Source organism: Phaethon aethereus (genome assembly GCF_964289735.1).
Source record: "Phaethon aethereus genome assembly, chromosome: 1".
Taxonomy (NCBI): domain Eukaryota; kingdom Metazoa; phylum Chordata; class Aves; order Phaethontiformes; family Phaethontidae; genus Phaethon; species Phaethon aethereus.
In genome coordinates, this window is record NC_138575.1 from 67,074,313 (window position 1) to 67,093,141 (window position 18,829).

General features: G+C 37.6%; 1 protein-coding gene across 4 annotated transcripts in view; it reads right to left on the reverse strand.

The window, feature by feature from the left end:
- Positions 1-18,829, reverse strand: part of DNM1L (dynamin 1 like) — a gene marked incomplete at both ends in the record, with an annotated part of 41,240 nt that overhangs the window by 17,349 nt on the left and 5,062 nt on the right. For 2 of the 4 annotated variants that reach the window (XM_082008847.1, XM_082008845.1), the window contains 6 exons: positions 1,964-2,126; positions 3,244-3,330; positions 3,900-3,971; positions 5,089-5,135; positions 6,338-6,376; positions 12,098-12,245. In XM_082008847.1, coding sequence (XP_081864973.1) covers positions 1,964-2,126; positions 3,244-3,330; positions 3,900-3,971; positions 5,089-5,135; positions 6,338-6,376; positions 12,098-12,245 — 556 coding nt within the window. The remainder of the gene's footprint in view (positions 1-1,963; positions 2,127-3,243; positions 3,331-3,899; positions 3,972-5,088; positions 5,136-6,337; positions 6,377-12,097; positions 12,246-18,829) is intronic. The other 2 variants (XM_082008848.1, XM_082008846.1) reach the window with 1 other exon arrangement.

Below are 18,829 nucleotides of genomic sequence, written 5' to 3' on the forward strand. Positions count from 1 at the left end.
GCCAAGCCACTCTCCATCATTTATCAGCAGTCCTGGTTAACAGGGGAGGTCCCAGAAGACTGGAGGCTTGCCAATGTGACACCCGTCTGCAAGAAGGGCCGGAAGGAGGATCCTGGGAAATACAGGCCTGTCAGCCTGACCTCAGTATCAGGGAAGATTATGGAGCGGTTCATCTTGAGGGCGCTCACAGGGCATCTGCAGGACAACCAAGGGACCAGGCCCAGCCAGCACTGGTTCATGACAGACAGGTCCTGCTTGACCAACCTGATCTCCTCCTATGACCAGGTGACCTGCCTAGTGGATGAGGGAAAGGCTGTGGATGTTGTCAAGCTGCACTTTAGTAAAGCCTTTGACACCATCTCCCACAGCGTTCTCCTGGAGAAACTGGTGTCTCGTGGCTTAGACAGGTGCACTCTTCACTGGGTAAAGAACTGGCTAGATGGCCGAGCCCAGAGTCATGGTGAATGGCGTTAAATCCGGCTGGCAGCCGGTCTCAAGCGGTGTTCCCCAGGGCTTAGTTTTGGGACCGGTCTTGTTCAGTATCTTTATTGATGATCTCGATGAGGGGAGTGAGTGCTCCCTCAATAAGTTTGCAGATGACACCAAGTTGGGTGGGAGTGTTCATCTGCTGGAGGGTAGGAGGGCTCTGCAGAGGGATCTGGACAGGCTGGATCGATGGGCAGAGGTCAGCTGTATGAGGTTTAATAAGGCCAAGTGCCAGGACCTGCACTTCAGTCACAACAACCCCATGCAAGGCTACAGGCTTGGGAAGGAGTGGCTGGAGAGCTGCCTGGTGGAAAAGGAACTGGGGGTGCTGGTTGACAGCCAGCTGAACATAAGCCAGCAGCCCAGGTGGCCAAGGCGGCAAACAGCGTCCTGGCCTGTATCAGGAATAGTGTGGCCAGCAGGAGGAGGGAAGTGATCGTGCCCCTGTACTCGGCACTAGTGAGGCCACACTTCGAAACCTGTGTTCAGTTTTGGACCCTCACTACAAGAATGTCATTGAGGTGCTGGAGCGTGTCCAAAGAAGGGCAACGAAGCTGGTGAGGGGGCTGGAGAACAAGTCTTATGAGGAGCAGCTGAGGGAACTGGGGTTGTTCAGTCTGGAGAAGAGGAAGCTGAGAGGAGACCTTATCGCTCTCTAGAATTACCTTGAAAGGGGATTGTGGCAAGGTGGGTGTTGGTCTCTCCTCCCAAGTAACTAGGGATAGGATGAGAGGAAATGGCCTCAAGTTGCGCCAGGGGAGGCTTAGATTAGGTATTAGGAAAAAATTCTTTCCTGAGGGAGTGGTCAAGCATTGGAACAGGCTGCCAAGGCCGGTGGTGGAGTCACCATCACTAGAAGTGTTAAAAAAACATGTGGACGTGGCACTTCAGGACATGGTTTAGCGGGCATGGTGGTGGTGGGTTGATGGTTGGACTTGATGATCTTAAAGGTCTTTTCTAACCTTAATGATTCTGTGATAAAGGCAGGGCACCAAAATGTATACTGACAGTATACATTAATTTTATACTTATCCACTAAACTAACAGCTAGACAGTCAATTACTAGCAGCAGGATAGCATATTCTCTCTACTAAAAGAAACAACAGTGGACCATAAAGCATGAAGTCATCCTAACAGACCACTGTAAACTACTAAAAGTCTCAAAACCCCCAACATTCTGTAATGCCGTTTTGCTGCTCTGGAAACAGAAGTGGCTCCTATGACTACTGAAATAGTTATTTAGCCTGTTCATAAGCCAGAAATCTACAAGGTATTAATTCATCACAGAATTCTCCGAGTTGCAGAGACTACAGCAGGAAGTCTCTGCAACTTGTAACAAATGTAACAATTGTATTTTCTAGGAAACGCATTGATATTTGTTTCTCCTACTACTTTTTGCCCAAACAACTTCAGTTTCATTTTAGGAATTCATTTCTAAAAAGTTGAATTGCAGGATGCAGTTTTTCTTGCTGCTTACCATCTGGATCCACCTCCCGTGCAATTTTAAGTGCTTCTGAAGTGGCCATGTCTGTGTTAGCAGCTGTGACTGCTAGAATAATTGAATTTGGGTTGCTGATGAACTGAAGGATTAGCTCTCTTATTTGAAGTTCAATGTCCTTAGGCTGATCACCAACAGGCACCTAGAGAAAAAAAAACCAACACAGAACTGTTCAAAATCATATTTATACCTGTGTGAGACCACTCATTGAAAAGTTCATACCCTATACCATGTTTTCCAGCCCTTTCCTTCCCCCTTCACAAACAGGAAAGAAAACGAAGACCTTGAAAGGTATCAAAATAAAAAACGCTCCTACAGAAATAAGAATCAATTCACATTACTTGATATTGTTGTCAAGAACACTTGGTATCCAAGAACCACCTGCACACCTGGCAGAGTGGTGTGTGTATGTGTGCACTGGCAGGGAAAGAAGTCATCTTTTCATCTTTGTGCCACAGAAAATAATTCAGTATAAAACTTGAACAAACAGGATGTAAACATTTCTTCTAGTGTATCCTCACTTTATACAACTTCTTATGCAAAATACGCATAGCAACTTCTGGAGAAGCAACGGGGAACACATTTTCAGGCTTGTCAACTACCCATCTATCTGCAGGTACAAGTTCGAAACTTCTGAGTGCTACCTCTTCACTTAAAAAGAACATGCAGCCCGCACAATGCTTCCAATCCCTCAGTTGTATATAGAAAGAGGAAGAACGTAAGCAAATCTACCTCTTACAACAGCAAAGAGCACCAGAAACTCCAATCTTACACCAGAAGATGGTGACATCTCAAATTTATATAACCAACTACTTAACCTGAGGAAAGCTATTTATCTAATAATACAGAATAATGCCAAAGAGTGAACACACACTTCTTGTTTCAAAATACACTGTTCACAGTCAGCCAGAAGAGGAGTATTAATTTTCTTACAAGAAAAATGGGGACAAACTTTTTAGCAGGGCCTGTTGCAGCAGGACAAGGGGTAATGGTTTTAAACTATAAGAGGGTAGATTTTGACTAGAAATAACGAAGATATTTCTTAGAATGAAGGTGCTAGAGCACTGGAACAGGTTGCCCAGAGAGGTGGTAGATGCCCCATCCCTGGAAACGTTCAAGGTCAAGTTGGATGGGGTTCTGAGCAACGTGATAGAGTTGAAGAAGATGTCCCTGCTCATGGCAGGGGGGTTGGTCTAGGTGACCTTTAAAGGTCCCTTCCAACCCAAACCGTTATATGATTCTATGATTCTGCATCTTACCTTTGTCATTCCAGGTAAATCCACAAGAGTCAGATTTACAACATTAGAAGAAAAAATCTTAAGATGAATAGGTTCGGGACTGATCCCCTAGAAATATATTAATAATAACAATTAATCACTGTACTGGATTATTTAAATGCACCCTTTAGAAAGCGAAAAGCTGTAAGTTCATATTAGAAAAACTTCCTTCCATCATATGCCTTACAACTACATGGTGAGGAAAAAAAAAAAACCAACCCAGCCACATCTGTCAAACAATTCCTTTGTCTCTGGAAGCAGCCCTGCTTTCCCCCCCTCAATTTAACGCATAAAACTTGTATATTTCAATGATTATATACATATGCAAGAATAGAATATTGGATTTTATAAATACACATAATGCCAGGTATGTAGAAAAATGGAAGCAAGCTTAACTCAAAGTTTATTTTTTGCACTATTATTACAGAAATTTTGAAGTAAAGCAACAGCAATTCTCTGCATTTTCTTTTAGCTGGAGTCATTTATCTCAAACACACAGTGAAAAAACCTCAAGATAGCAAGCAGGATTACTGTGTTCTTCATTAGAACAGTTCAATGCTTTTCAGTTCTAGCTGCCAAAACTGTTTAAGCAGCAAGAGAATCTATAGCAAGACAAAGATGGACAGTGCAACATTTACCTTATTATTTCCTGAAATCCTCTCCGTTTCATTTTCTATTTCCTGACGAATTTCATCAAAATCTGTATAGATCTAAAGTATGGAAGAAAAAAATTGTTTAAAAATCAAAGACAGCATCCACTTACCTAACTGCAAAATAATGCTCCCAGAGACAGTGAAAACCTCTGTAACTAAGTACATGAAAGGTGAGGAAAAAAGTAAGAATGACTATTAGCTCTTAAGGTATTGCTAACAGCAATCATCTGTGCTAAAATTTACAGAAATTGAATCTTGGTATTTAATCTGTTGATTAATACTGTGAGATGGCAGTTATTAGCAGTTAATTACCCCATCAATGTCAGACAAGGTATAAAACAGCGTTCACCTAAAGAGAATTTCAAACTTAATTCCATTTCTAATCTAGTTGCAATCCTGTGAAGTTAATAAACAACAGGTAGCCTGAACCCCTTTTCATCTCACAGGCGACAAAGAACAAGGACAGCATTTCATTTTAAAATTTTTCCACTCTTGTCAAAACTATTCTCCTTTCACCAATCGAAAATAACTTAGCACAGAGCTACCCTTGCACAGGTTCCTTCTGCATTCCTCTCTAGTTTTCCTTTAATTTCTAGCACTGCCTAGAAGGTGAGGAAATCAGTTTAAAGTAATAAAACACTTAAATAATTCATCTGCCAACAAAAAGATTACTTTCTTCAAGCAAAAAATTAAGCTTTGACTCTCTTATTGAAGTCCTATGTCATCTCAGTTTCTGCTTCTCCCCCTTGATGTGCGTTAGGCTCTTCCTTCCTTTTCATAGCTTTCTAACACATCTCTGAAGTAGCCAGTTCTTCAGTGGTCTGAAATGACTTGTGCTTATATACTTCCTTGTCTTTGCAATGTCCATTCTAATTTTACCAATGCACAAAAAAGAAAAATCAACCAAATAACACAAAAAAGGATTAAGATAAATAACTCGTCAGAATCAATGTTCCACACAACAGACAACTATTGATAAACCTTCCGTCTTGAGTTTAAAAGAATGTTTTCAGTTTTCTACTCATAAAAAGCAAAACAAAATCCTCAATACTCTGGCATATAGTATACCAAGCAGAATACTTCCTGGAGGAGTCAAGGGAAGAGATAAGAATTAAGTATATATATGTGAAGGCATATTTATGACAGTGCTACTCCATCATCAGAATAAACATACCTTATTTTTGGTGTGAAGAAATTTACCCCATTCTTCAGCATCTATCTCTGAAAACAAAGAATTGATACATGAGGAAGAAGAAGCAGATGTTTCAGTAACATTTTCCCCAAGAGCCTGTTTGTTGAAAACTACAATGCAGTATGTCTTTTTTCAAGCAGCAAGAGAAAAACTAGTCTGCTTTCTACAGTTAGATGTTACATAGCTCAGTACAAATACATTTATGATTCTGCTTATTGAAACATTGCATTTCATTACTCTTTTTAACTTGTCTCTCTTACATAAGGTCCACTTTCCTAACTGTGACTGAGCCAATCGGCTATCCTGCCATTTTTCAGAAATGGTCTAGTCCATTAAATATCAGCTTGCAACAGAAAACAAAAGAAATGTTAGCAATAGCTTTAAAAAACCTGAAAAAAATACCAGCTTTTAGCATCTTTTCTTTTACCATGCAAGTGAGATCAAATTACAGCTGAAAGAAAAAGTTAGAAAAACCTGTAGAACCAAAACCAAGCAAACAGAAAACACTAAGTATTCTGCATAACAATGAAGTCTTAGGAGAACATGTCTCTTCCGAAATCTGTCAAGGACCAAACATCTTGTCAGTCACCACTGATGTCTGGAATTACTTGGGCACTATTCAAGAGCAGTCCCAGAAAACAGCAAAGGAGGTTTTGTGAATTCCTGCTTCATAGCACAGGCAGCAGTTTGAGTTACACTATTGAGATACTCACACTTCCACAACAAGGTTTCCAAGTATTAGTGATAAGTTCCATTTCAAATTTGTAGTTTGGGGTCTGCTCCCCAATACAGCAATCTGCTCTAGAAGAAATCTACAAGAAATCTGGCCATTTGGCAAACATGCTGCTTACCTACAATCAAGTCATCTTTCAAAACATTTTCTTCACTCAAGTTGAATTTCAAGATACTGATCAACAGAATTTTTTTTCCAAAGGATTTGGGAATTAAAAGTGCAGAAAATTCTATGAAGCAGTAACAGCACAGAAGAAAAGCAAAAATCTCATTCTAAGGCAACAAGTTCAAAAAAACTAAAAAAAAACCAAAACAAAACCCCAAAACCCCAAAAAACTAAAAGCAACCAGATCACGAGACTCAGCAAAATAATCAATCAACACAGTAGCCAAAGTGTAAAGGTGTAATCAACAATAAAGTGGCATGAAATGTATGTGGTTTAGTGTATACAAGCATGCATTTTATGCGTAGGGAGAAAAAGCAAGTGGATAAAGGCAACCTTTAGAAAGGTGTCTTGGATTTTTCCATGTAGCAGGGTCTGCAGTTAAAGAGAAACAGCATTGAATGATGTTTAAAATTTTTAATCATATTTAATATAGCATTTTATTAACTTTCAGTACCAGATGGTATTAGAAAGGTCACAGATGCATGCAGACAGATGTGCATGCTATTCTACTATTGATGAGAATGTGTAACATATTACAATATGCACAGAAATAAGATCTTAACTAAACACTACTCAATGATGTATATTAATCAGATATTCTATATGAAAGTTTACTTGATGATGACTATTATTGCTGTTCATCTAATTCCAACAGCTCACAATATTTTTATCTGAGCTCAGAAAACAGCACCATTAGGATCCGCATACTTCTTTTGCGAAGTATGTTTCTCATCATTTACTCATGGCAAGAATAAGAAAGAGTAAGGAAACATTTTTAAGGTCACTGGAAGTAATATTACTGTATGGGAAAGAAATCTGAGGTTTTGCATCAGTCTTTCTAATGCTCAATTAAAAAAACAATTACAGAAGTTTGAGACAGATTTAAGAAGAGACAACATTAGCTACCACCCTTCTCAACTTTTAATTTTGTCAACATATTTATGGAAATCCCATTACAAAAAAAGCTTTGTATTGAAGGGTTGATGAGTTTACAACTCTATATTTTCATGTGATGCCAGTACAGCACCATGGAAGTGCAAGAATCAAAACAAACCGGTGAAGACATTTTTGGCATGTGCCTGTAGCACAGCAACAATCAATTCATCGATTTGGAAAGCCCAGTACATCTGGGGAGTTTTAATGTCTTGCTCAGGTGGCTAAGTCAAAGGTTCATCATCCATGGAAATTTGCTGATTTAGATGGACTGGATCCATTAAGGAAAAAATTTTAAAAAACAAACTACTTCTAACCTTACTGTTCTGCAGGCACATGAGATATGAATAAACCATTGTTAGGAGGCAGCTTTTGTTTGTCTTGGTTGGTAAACAGGCAAAATTACATACCAGTCTCCAAAATAAGTGCAAAATGAAAGGGCTTGTTAATTCCAGGTTATTAACAGGTTTAGTTTATTTACAGTTCAGAGGAAATAAAGCAAAATGCACATACAGGAACAAACTATAGTATCTTCAAGATCGTATTGCTTATCCCCTCTTAAAAATTGAATCCAAGAAAGTAAAGACAGGCATAAAGCCAGGAAGAAAAAGGTATAGCAAGACACTGTCACCATTACATTTGCAAGATATGAACCAAGCACTCTCCTATTACGTCCCTCCTAGGGAAATGATGTCCTCGTAGGACACACTGTTTTAGTCTTACAGTACTGGTTTTGTGGTGGTATAGGAATTTGCAGCTAGGTACTAGGCTTAGTTCTTTGTATGAAGAAATGTTTTGTTTTAGTATAATCTATTAACTTTTTAAAATACATATTAAAAACATGCATTCTAGTCAGAGGCATTGCATTTTAATGTGTTAACATCTATAGATCAAAGGAGACTGAAAATTTTTTAAGCTTTACCAAGCCGCAAGTTTTCTTTGCTATATATAACACAAGAGGAGATTGAAGCCATGATAAATAGCTTAGTCTTAACCTCAGCCTTGATGCACATAAAAAAAGAAGAAAAAAAATAAGGAATAAATGCAGTCTCCTGAGGTGTACAGAAAATCTCATCTGGTCCAACTGTAAGCTTTTTGAAGTTTCATTTTATACAGTGGGGAGATTCTTGCCCCACTCCTCCTCAGAAGTTTGTATTGACATCCCTTTAATATTTGAGAAAAAATTTCCAATAGGTCTAATTTAATGCAAAGAACTTTTTAGGAAAGGAGGAAGAATTCGCATTACTCAAAATGCAAGGATGCTCAAGGCAAGGAGAAAATATTTTAATTAGCTTACATTCAACAACCCAATGTTCTAGTTTACATGTAGAACATTTTTTTTATCACTGGTTTCACTGGTAAATCAGTCTTCCCTCTATTACATGACTTTCTGGAAGCTTTTCAGGCAAAGCTTTCATGTGAATTAATCATCTGATTACATTCAAGATTCAATGCTAGATAAAAGTATGCAGAAATAACATTTCTGTCATTATAAAATTAAGTATTACAGATTATAAGGAATTATTAAAACAGCAGCTATTAAGAACAAACAGATCCTGCCTCTCAAATAAAAAAAATCTACTGAATAAAACAACAGTCTGTTTGCTTTTCTGTTTTTTCCTATCTTGGAGAGAGACCTGAAAACTTTAATTAATACACTGAAAAAATAGACATGATTACGGTATTTTTCTCAGGACTGCCCTCTGCCAAATTGTTACTTGTTATCTTCTATACTGCAGTACTCCTTTAAGAAGTTCAAATACAGTACAATGCTAACCTACTTCAGTTATTCATGTATCTCTTCTCCCTTCCTAAAGCAGTAGAAATGGTTTCCATTACACAATGGGAGCAAAGAAGCTGTTCAGAGTTCTAAAAGGCTACCAAAAGAGGATTTCTTGTGGCATGGCAATGAGCGCTTCCCAAATCCTAAAAACGACAAAGATCAACAAAGCATGAAGAATCTTACCTGTTTTCCTAGCCTTCTAATTCACATACCTTCACAGCTTTTAGGCCCAGCAGATTACCATCTGAACTCTCTCCCCTCCTCCCAATCACCTCATCCTTTCCTAGCTCTCTCTAAATTAAAAAAAAAAGTCCAACTTGTGAAAAAAAAAAAAAAGGTGCATATCTTCCAATCCTTTCTGTATGTTGTATCATTTTTTCCATCCTTTATGCTAACTAGATGGCAAGCTCTTTTGACTGAAAGCTCTTTTTCTTTTGTGCTTCTACAAAGCTAAGTACAATGAAGCAGTCCCTACTGTTTGGGAGCTAGGGGTAAGAGATTCCTATTTGAAATAGAGAGCAAAAAGCTGACAAAACAGTGTTGATTTGGCAAGCAACAGATCTGTATTAATTATTCCCATGTTCCATATTAATTCTATCTGTTCAGAATTTGAACAATGTTCAGCTTCCTTTCTTGGACAAAGAAAAAGAACCAATAAGCATTTACTAATTCACTATTCATACATTCCTGCCTCTCCTCCACTTCGTAACAAATGGGTAAGCTACCAGAATAGGTCTTAGCCACAAGACCAATTTAATAATTCACGAAACCAGGCCCAGTTCTCTTGTAACGCTGCTTCTCTTGCAATTTGATAAGTGAACACCACCGTGTGGTATCACCACATCAAACACACCATATGTGCCAAATTACTAGAGGCTAACAATAAACAGCAAAAGCATAATGAGAACATTTCCTTCATACCAAACCACACACATCTCTGTAGAATATATGTATCAGTCTGAAATATCATATTATGAAAACAGAGCACTTCATTTTTAATGAAAAATTCATCCCTCTGCTATTTTCTGACTATCTTGATTTATTGCAGTGATCACCATACAAGGGCATCGCATACTTCATCAGTGACTTTTAAGAACAGCAGAGATCATCTTTAACATTGCATGTTAGAAAATCAGAAGTTAGCTCAAATGTCTGGCTGCAATTCTTTCTCAAGTCTTTCCCAATGTGCTCCCAAGAATCAAATAAAAAAATTTTAAAAAATACAAACAACAAAATGAAAAAGCCCCCAAACGAACAAAACAAAAACCCTAAATTGATATGAACTGGTATTCTTTGGCAGTTCACATGCATGAGAAGATGTCAAAATTAAGCTACTGGAGAGACACAATTTTCTCCCTCATAGTCATAAAGACAACGCAACTGTCAAATGAATACCACAGCAATCTAAAATGCTCTGTGTTAAAAACAAGGAAGCTTTCTGGATGCAAACACTCAGAGGTAAGCTTATAAGAACCACAAACTAGTACTATTTTTAAATGGATGTATTTATATGCAATACTAGTAGACATCGAGAGCAAGCATTAGGATGGATAAAGGTGACAAATCATGAAACAGAAATCACAAAACAAAGAGGCAGTTGCATAAAAGTATTGTGCACACAAAGAGTTTCTTACCAGCACATTCAGAAAGCAGCACGCCGAGACTGATACTCTGTCTTCAATATTCAATTTGTAAAGAAGAAACCCCTCATCTCAAGAAAATCCTTTTCTGCAAGACTATGGATAGATTTCCCTCTGGGAAATCCCAAATACAATATTCAACCCTACTTCAACATCCACTTCATAACAAACAAAAATATGGCTGTGATAGTAATATTAATATACTATTACAGAAGTCAGACCACATATGAAATAATATCATTATCCTATTTTAAATTTAAAATTTGAATCCCCAGATCAAATGCAACCTACAACAGAAAGGCTCTGCCTTGACTCGGAATACACTAATTACAAAACCAGCTTTTATACCTGTAAAGTTGCAGAGCAGAACAAAATCACATTTTGTCCTACAACTAGAAAGCAAAGCATTCTGAAAAGTACTAGACACTATACATTGCGCAATACAAGTAACATAAAACCACATTTAAACAGATCAAATATGCCATTTCTGAAAGGTTGCCCAGAGACTCTCTGACTTCTCCATCCTTGGAGATTTTCAAGGCCCAACTGGATAAAGCCCTGAGCAACCTGGTCTTGAGCTCAGAGTTGGGCCTTTTTTGAGGAGGAGGCTGGACTAGAGACCTCCTGAGATCATTTCCAACCTGAATTGTCCTACAGTCTCTCACAATCCAGCACAACCTGCATGCACACTAAAAGTTCTTATTTGTTATGCACCTGAATTGTGTACTCTGCTTGCAGCAATAATGACAATTTGAGCTTAAACCTTTTAAACTACATGATATTAGTAACTGTTCTTCAGAAACCAAAGGCTATAAATATTACATGAAAACAAATACTGTAAAGAACTTCGGATACCTTGACTTACTATTTGCTAGAAATGAATTTAAAAAAATTGAACACAATAAGAATTAATAATTATAGCCCCAAGTTTATCACGCCATCAAAAGCCTGTGTACTTTTTACTGTCTACATCAAAAAGCTAAGATTTATCTTACCATCAGAAGGTGGATATGCCCCTGTTCCTCTTTCGTAAGATCAACAGCACTACTTAGTATAGAATGAGCATGTAAATTCCCAAGGGACAACTGAGATTACTTTTATGATCTGCTGAAGGATAATATAAAAACACTACAGAAGAGATAAGCTTCAAGCTAGACAGCTTCAGAACATTTACAGTGTTGTTCTTGATGCGCTTGGAATCTCTCAGTGCAGCTCAGTAAGGTAGCATCTGCAGGCTACAGAACTCGCCCATTAAAACAAACTTGTAGATGCAAACAGAATTTCATTTCTCTTTCTTCCACTCTATTCAGAGCTTACCTATTTCCTAACCTCCTTCTAAAAAGGCACATACTCATCCCCTCAAGGAAAAACTTTATTTATACAGCAAAAGAGGGGAAGAAATACACATACAAGAAAAATCATGTTCTCTACACTCTAGACTATCATTAGCATAACTGAAATGCTTTCTTTGGCCTGCTTCTCTCAAAAGTGTTTCCTAAGAACAAACAGGAAAGCTTAAAACATTAAAGATACTTTGAATATCCAAAAGATGTTGACTTTATGACATTTGCTAAATGGATAGAATAGATGTGACAACAGCTGCATTTTGTTCCAAGTAAGTTTTAAAAAGCACACTCAAGTTTTAAGATGACAACAACCGATTTTTCAGTCAAATGAACAAGAAAGATTAAAAGTGTCTTTCCTATTATGCAAAACACACTCTTGGATCACACTTACCATTTTCATCTCCAGATGTTTTCCGACCATCCTCTGGGGAAACATGCACCAGCTGCAGAATAAGGGGTCTCCGGGTGACAACTCCAGTACCTCGTGGGAGCAGATCCCTCCCCACAAGACTTTCCAACACAGAACTCTTTCCACTGCTCTGAAAATTGGAATACAGCTACATGATTTTCTTAAACATCAAAATGCTGTAATATTTTAGTTATAGCTTGCTTTCATCACGCCTGCAAACAGTGCTCTATTCTGTCCTCTGCTATACAGTGCCCAAAGGAACGTCTAGTAGACTCACTGCATCTAGCACCGTGGTATCACACTGCATAGGCACTAAAGGACACAAGCCTGCTATAAACCAGTAACTGTCAACCTGCTTCAGATACTTTAAAGCCATGGGACACTTAAAAGCCATGTAGATAGATGTATTTTCTATCTCTTAAGGCTAAACTAAACAGACAATAGGTTTCAGAAAAATTAATATCCTATTTAACATTTTCTACCCTAGATAGTAATCTCTACAGAAACACTTTTGGAAAAGAAAAAATTATTTTTCTTTATAATGCTCAGAGGTAAATTCTCTGTCTTCTACTATGTCATTTTCTAACATCTTGCAGTAACACTTCACTCTGTAGACTAAGGAATTTAGCCTTCTGTTAGTATTAACATGGCCAGCCATGTTAATATTAGCCATTGAAGCATTATACAAAAAGATACTAACTATGTACACTTGAGTACATTAAGCTATTACAATGTTATGTTCCTTTCAGTTTGGTTTTTTTCTATAATGTATTATGTCGTAAGTGCAGACATGGTTTTATATTCTAAATAAACAAACACTGTTTTATACTATGCCTCTCTTACTGTGTGTGTCTATATTTTTCTAACTATTTACAACTGAATTGGCTGCAAACATCTGTCTACACAATAACAAACTGTAAGAAGTTGTGAAGTACTTAAAGGCTGTGAAATTACAAATTTGCTTTGAGAGTCTACATTTAAAATGTTCTACTGTAGCAGTGCTGTATAAAATGCAGCATTGGGCTACACGGTCCAATAAGCACTTGTGAGCACATGAGTTAAGAGCGATTCAAGACTGCTGCCATGTTAAAACTAACAACAAACAACAGATCCAGATATGTCAACATAATACTTTGAAAGTCTGACATAAAATTTTGTCTTTTTAATAGAGCTGTATTAAAACTCTTCCAGTTTTCTGCAGCTGGAAAGTCAACATGGGCATGCCATGAGAAAACCTGCGCTGACTATCATTGCCATCAGCTAGGAAATTTTTCTATTATTAATGCTACTACCAAACAATTCTCTTAAAACAAACAAACAACCAACCCACCCAGATGCTTCTGAGAGCATCATTGTATGTGCATTACTGCCATACAATCTCAATTCAGCTTACCAGTTCTGAAAGAAAAGATTCAAGACTTCAAGTAAATCATAAAACGAGTACATAACCTAGCACAGCATGAAATAAAAGCAGTGTTGAATACCTTTTAAATATCATACATTTAGTGACAACTTAGATGACTTTTCTAAAAATGAAAAATAGATTGGCAGAAATAAACACAGCACTATCAGACAGCACATTTCTACTAGTGCAGTAAGACAAGACAGGAACATACTACATGAGAGCATTAGACCCTATTAAAGTAGGACTTGTATGCAAAAGCACGAAATAAATATTAAAACGCAAGGCCAAACCCCTAGAAAGCTTGAACAATAACAAATGAAAGCCTTCTTTTCTTCTAACACTTTACTGTGTAACTATGCTTCATGGCACAGAAAAATTCTGTTTTATCAACAAAGTCATTTGTCTCACTATGTGAATACCAAACCAATGGAGATTGTGTATATTTTCAAAATAAATCTAAGTCAAATTTATTTTGAAATATATATGAATATTTATATTTCAAAATATATATGAAATATATATGAACCGTAGCAGCAAGGTCAACTGTCCAGAAAGAGCAGGGATAAGGAGAAGGTCACAGGAAACAAATATAGCCTTATTAAGATTTTTTTCTTCAGAAGACTCCCCTAGAAAGTAAGTAACAATTTTCTTCTTTAACTGACCTTCTCCAATCAACTCTGGGCACCTTCCATGCAAGGAGCTTATGGACAGGACATTAGGCACTGAAATCTTAACAAAGAGTAACTGAAGAACAATCTGGCCAAAGCATGAACTAGCTCTGGAAGCCTCCCTGAGTGAGGTCCTGTTGTAGCACACTTCTGAAGAATTACTGATATTACAGAATGTGAAAAAACATAAATTTCAGAGTGACAAACAAACCTCCTCTTAACAAACTTCATAGTTTAAAACAAGTGGAATGCCTGCTTAAAAAGATGAGACATGATAAAGCTTCATCAGCTGCAAAGGGGAAAAAAAAACCCAAACAAAAACAACCCGAAAAACCACCAAGGTTTCATTTGTTAAAAATATTTGGAACATCTCTTGAGCAAGATTTCTTACACATGGGTAGAATGATCACTCAGTCTTAAAGGGCTGGAGGTGAGACTTGGATGAAGTGGCTTCTCCTGAACATATAATCCAGATAGAGAAGTGATAGTAATAAATCGTTTAAGTCCTTACCAAGAACCTCATCAAGACAGGAAACCAAAATCCATGGGACACGTTGCTGCACAACACTGTTCGGTCTTTCCAGAACAATGGTATTGCAGGAAGCAGAGATGGGCACACAACAAACTACGTATGGAACTAAAACACTGTGCCTTATACCACTTCCGCAGTTATCTTTGGATGCAGAAGGAATGATCTGGAACCTTTGCAAATGTGAAGTCATACATTAGATGAGACACTACAGTACTCCACACATCAGGAAATTTGTTTCAAATTGCATTACGTTCCCTTATTAAAGCAACCTGTTCTTGGAACATAACATAGTATCTAATGACGCACTCCTTAATCTGGGCCCCATACACGTCCATTACCAAGAATCATCTGGGAACATGGTAAGGAAAGCAGTAAACACAAAGCTGATCACCTTCTGCCAGTGGGGGGAAGGGAAGGATATAGGTCTGTTCAGAATACAAATTCAGTTCAGCCAGTCCTTCACACAACAGTTGTAGACAGAGAGTAATACTGATGACCAAAGAATGACCAAACAGAATTTTCAGGAAGAAGTCTGCAGCAGCATTATGCTTGTTTTATAATCTCCTTGGAAAGCTCATCATGATTTTAAGCATGGACTGAAATGCATAAACTCATTTCATGATGCGGCTGGAAAAGCATTAAACAAATTCTAACTTTTTGTGGCAGATCAGTCAGGTTTTCCTCTGGACCGTAATACCTGATCCTAACTTGAAGTATCTATAAGGCGTGATATCTAGAGGAACTCTATATAGATAGTTCAGAAAAAAAGGGGCAAATACAGGAACATCTTGCTGTCTGTTACTTCTTTAGCCATTGTGTCCAACTTCCATTGCTAAGTGTTTAACACTCTGCTCTGTTAACCATCATCAGTCTCACAGATAAGCACCTGAGTTTGATGGATGGTAAAACCATTTTTCCCAGAAGTACTAAGATACGAAGAGATGATGCACACAAGGATTTAAATACTTTATTTAAATAAACATTGACAGTATATATTACGTAATGGTGTCTTATCAGCTTTCTCACTGCCTCCTTAACAGTTACATTTTCATCATTGTGAACACCACCTTCACATTAATCTAAAACAATCAAGGATGAAGGGCAGAGTAACAGGGAAACAATCATGCACTTACTCTCACAAATTAAAAAGCTGAAAACTGTAAGAACTGTGAACCACTCCAAAAAACCATCATCTCTACTGTTTAACAGTCCTAATGATCTTGCTTCTGCCTCCCTATCCTTCATTTCTTCTTGTCCCTGCGTATTTCAACTGTGCACTTTGTAAGTATCAAAAGGCATTCACTCCCATCCATTATACCAATTCTTATGAGAAAATTTGGTTTGCAACCTGCTGTATTACTAACCACATTTTTCAGGAGTTCAGAAGCAGCAGACAGCAGTGCATGACTTTATAATTAACAGCAAGAGACATTACTTTCAAAAACATTTCAGCATTGTTGACAAGCCAAATGGATGAGACTCTGTATTGAAAATTTTGAAGAAACACTATGAACAACTGTTCATATTCATCCCAAACATTTACTTCACTGGCTTTCTTACTCTTTTTCAAAGTCCTCTTTAGCATTCCTAATTTTAGAAGGCTTACGCCCTATACCCAACAGCACGCAAAGATGCCTTCCCCCATATCGAAAAGAGAACACTGAACCACTCCTCTTCCACTACTGATAGTTATCCTCCACTTTGAGCCCTGACTATAGGTACAGAAGCCTAGAAGATCTTGCTGGTGAAGACCAAGGCAAAGAAAGCACCAAGTTCCTCAGCGTTGCCCATACTGACTGTCATTAAATCACCTGTCGGTAGCAAGCCTGTATTTCCCTCGTTTCTCTTTTTAATTCTTTAACTGCTGATGCAGTGCTGGAAGTTCTTGTTGCCTTTGATGTCCCTTACCAGTTTCAACTCTAGTGGAATGTTGGCTTTCTTAATACCATCTCTGCATATGCAGGGAGTATTTTTATATCCTTGAGCGAGCTTGTCCTCACTCCAACCTCCTGCACGAGTCTTCTGCATTGACGCTGTCATAAGTTCCCTCCACACTGCTTTCCTTACAAGTCTACTCATTTTCCTGAGCATTTGTATGAACTACTGGTTTATGCTCCAGTAAGGTTGTAGTTAAAGGCATGACAGGTTTCTTGAGCTTCACTGTGCTGTAACTCACTGGATCCCACCAATTAGCTCAGTAAATAAACCAAAATCTGCTCTTATTCTTACAAAGTCCATGCAGCAAGAAAGCAGTAAACACAAGACTCACCTGGACTCTCACTGATGCACAAGAACCATGAGATTTTTTACAGTCATTTGCTCAGGTTGTTGATTGTTGCATATTTCAAGTATTATTAAAATGATAATGTACTTGTATCAGCTGCAACAAATTTCAACTCATCTTACAAGAATCTGCTGCCTTCCTTCTGCCTATCTTTAGACTTCATAATCGCTTTGTGGAGCCAATGTAAAATGAGTCATCTATGGAAAAAAACCTTAATAAGGAAACATGTCCAATGAACTACTGGGGAACTTCCAACAAGAAAATTGGTTGAAAGGGGTGTAAACTTTGTTCATTGATTTTGATAGGGCAAACTGATACATTTTTTACTATACGCTCAAATATGAAAAAACTGCAAACACAAGACAGATTTACTGCAGGACAGCACAAAAAAATAAAGAGGCAGTGAGATCAGTATTCCCTATGACTTCTTCAGTGGCACAACTGTAACAAACATTTGAGAATGACAATAAGGAACGGCGACGTAGGAGAGATTTCTCAGTGAGGCATAAAAATTCCCAAAGAATTCTCTTAAGAAAAGCAATGCATCTACTTCGACAGCTGAGATAGATTGGTGCCAATCTTGCAGTTTCTGTTATACAAGAATTATAAAAGACCTGCTGACTAAATCATGCTCTTAGCAATACATACATATACGGTTTACTAAATTTTAATTCTATTATTGGGAAATATAAGCTAGTGCATTTTTTCTGGGACCTCATCCATGGGACTATTACCCAGATAGATGCTTTGAAAAGAAGTTGTCTGCAGTAACTACTCTGGAAGAGTTCAGCACTCTGTAACTAAGGAGCAGCAAGATTTTTTTTTTCTTTCCTTCTTTTGCAAACATGAATTATTCTCAAATACAAGGTCAGCACACGTGCAATTCCAGAGCAGTTCCGCATTGGGAACTGCTTTGGCTGGAATAGCTATTGTGGCAACATTTTCCTATGTGAACTAGAGACACCCCAAGCGAGGCTGGTTCTAAACAGCCAACAAATTTAAAAACATATTACTAATCAGAAAAGATTTTTGAAGTTATAAGCAGGCCCAATGAATTATTCTAAGACATTCTTTGAAACAAAATTTTACTTCTAGAAAGATGCAGAAGAGCTAACAGGCTGATCCCATCTTGAGAAAGCAGTGAAACTGGCATAATGCACTGCTGGCTGTTGCAAAATACATTTTCTCTGTGAAGGACCTTGTCTGGATTACAAGACTGTTGTTCCTGCAAGCCATTTCCCATTCACTTGAATAGAGTGCTTTCCTGAATCAGTCAGGAAGACACTGGAATCCACAGGAACTTTCTCCACAAAAGACAGCTTATGTACAAGTAGTAAGGAAAGCCAGAATTTGCACAGCTCAGTCAAAATTCTTCAAGAATCCTGTATTTACACTATTATCTAAAAGTACATACATGCCAAACAACAGCAAAGAGATCAAAAGATTTGCAGATGTATTCTTTCTCAATACATCAATTCCCAAAATCCTTCAATAATTCACTTAAGAAAAAAAAATACCTCATGTAATTACAAACGAGTACAGAACTTCTCAGTTAGATTATGGAACTGTGATATTTGAAGATCCACACTTCAAAGCCATATAAGGCTGACCTTACCTAATATTGCTTCTAATACTATATTCATTACTTTTTCAGTAAAATTACTCAAAACAAAGTAAATTTGTATCTTCAAATTAAAGAAGTTCTAAACAAAGATAAGAAGAAAAAAAAAAAAAAAAAAAAAAGAGAAAGCCAGTCAAGCTTCTGGCTACTATATGAACAAATCTTTTCCAAGAACTTCACGGCTGTTTTCTTGACAGATTCTGA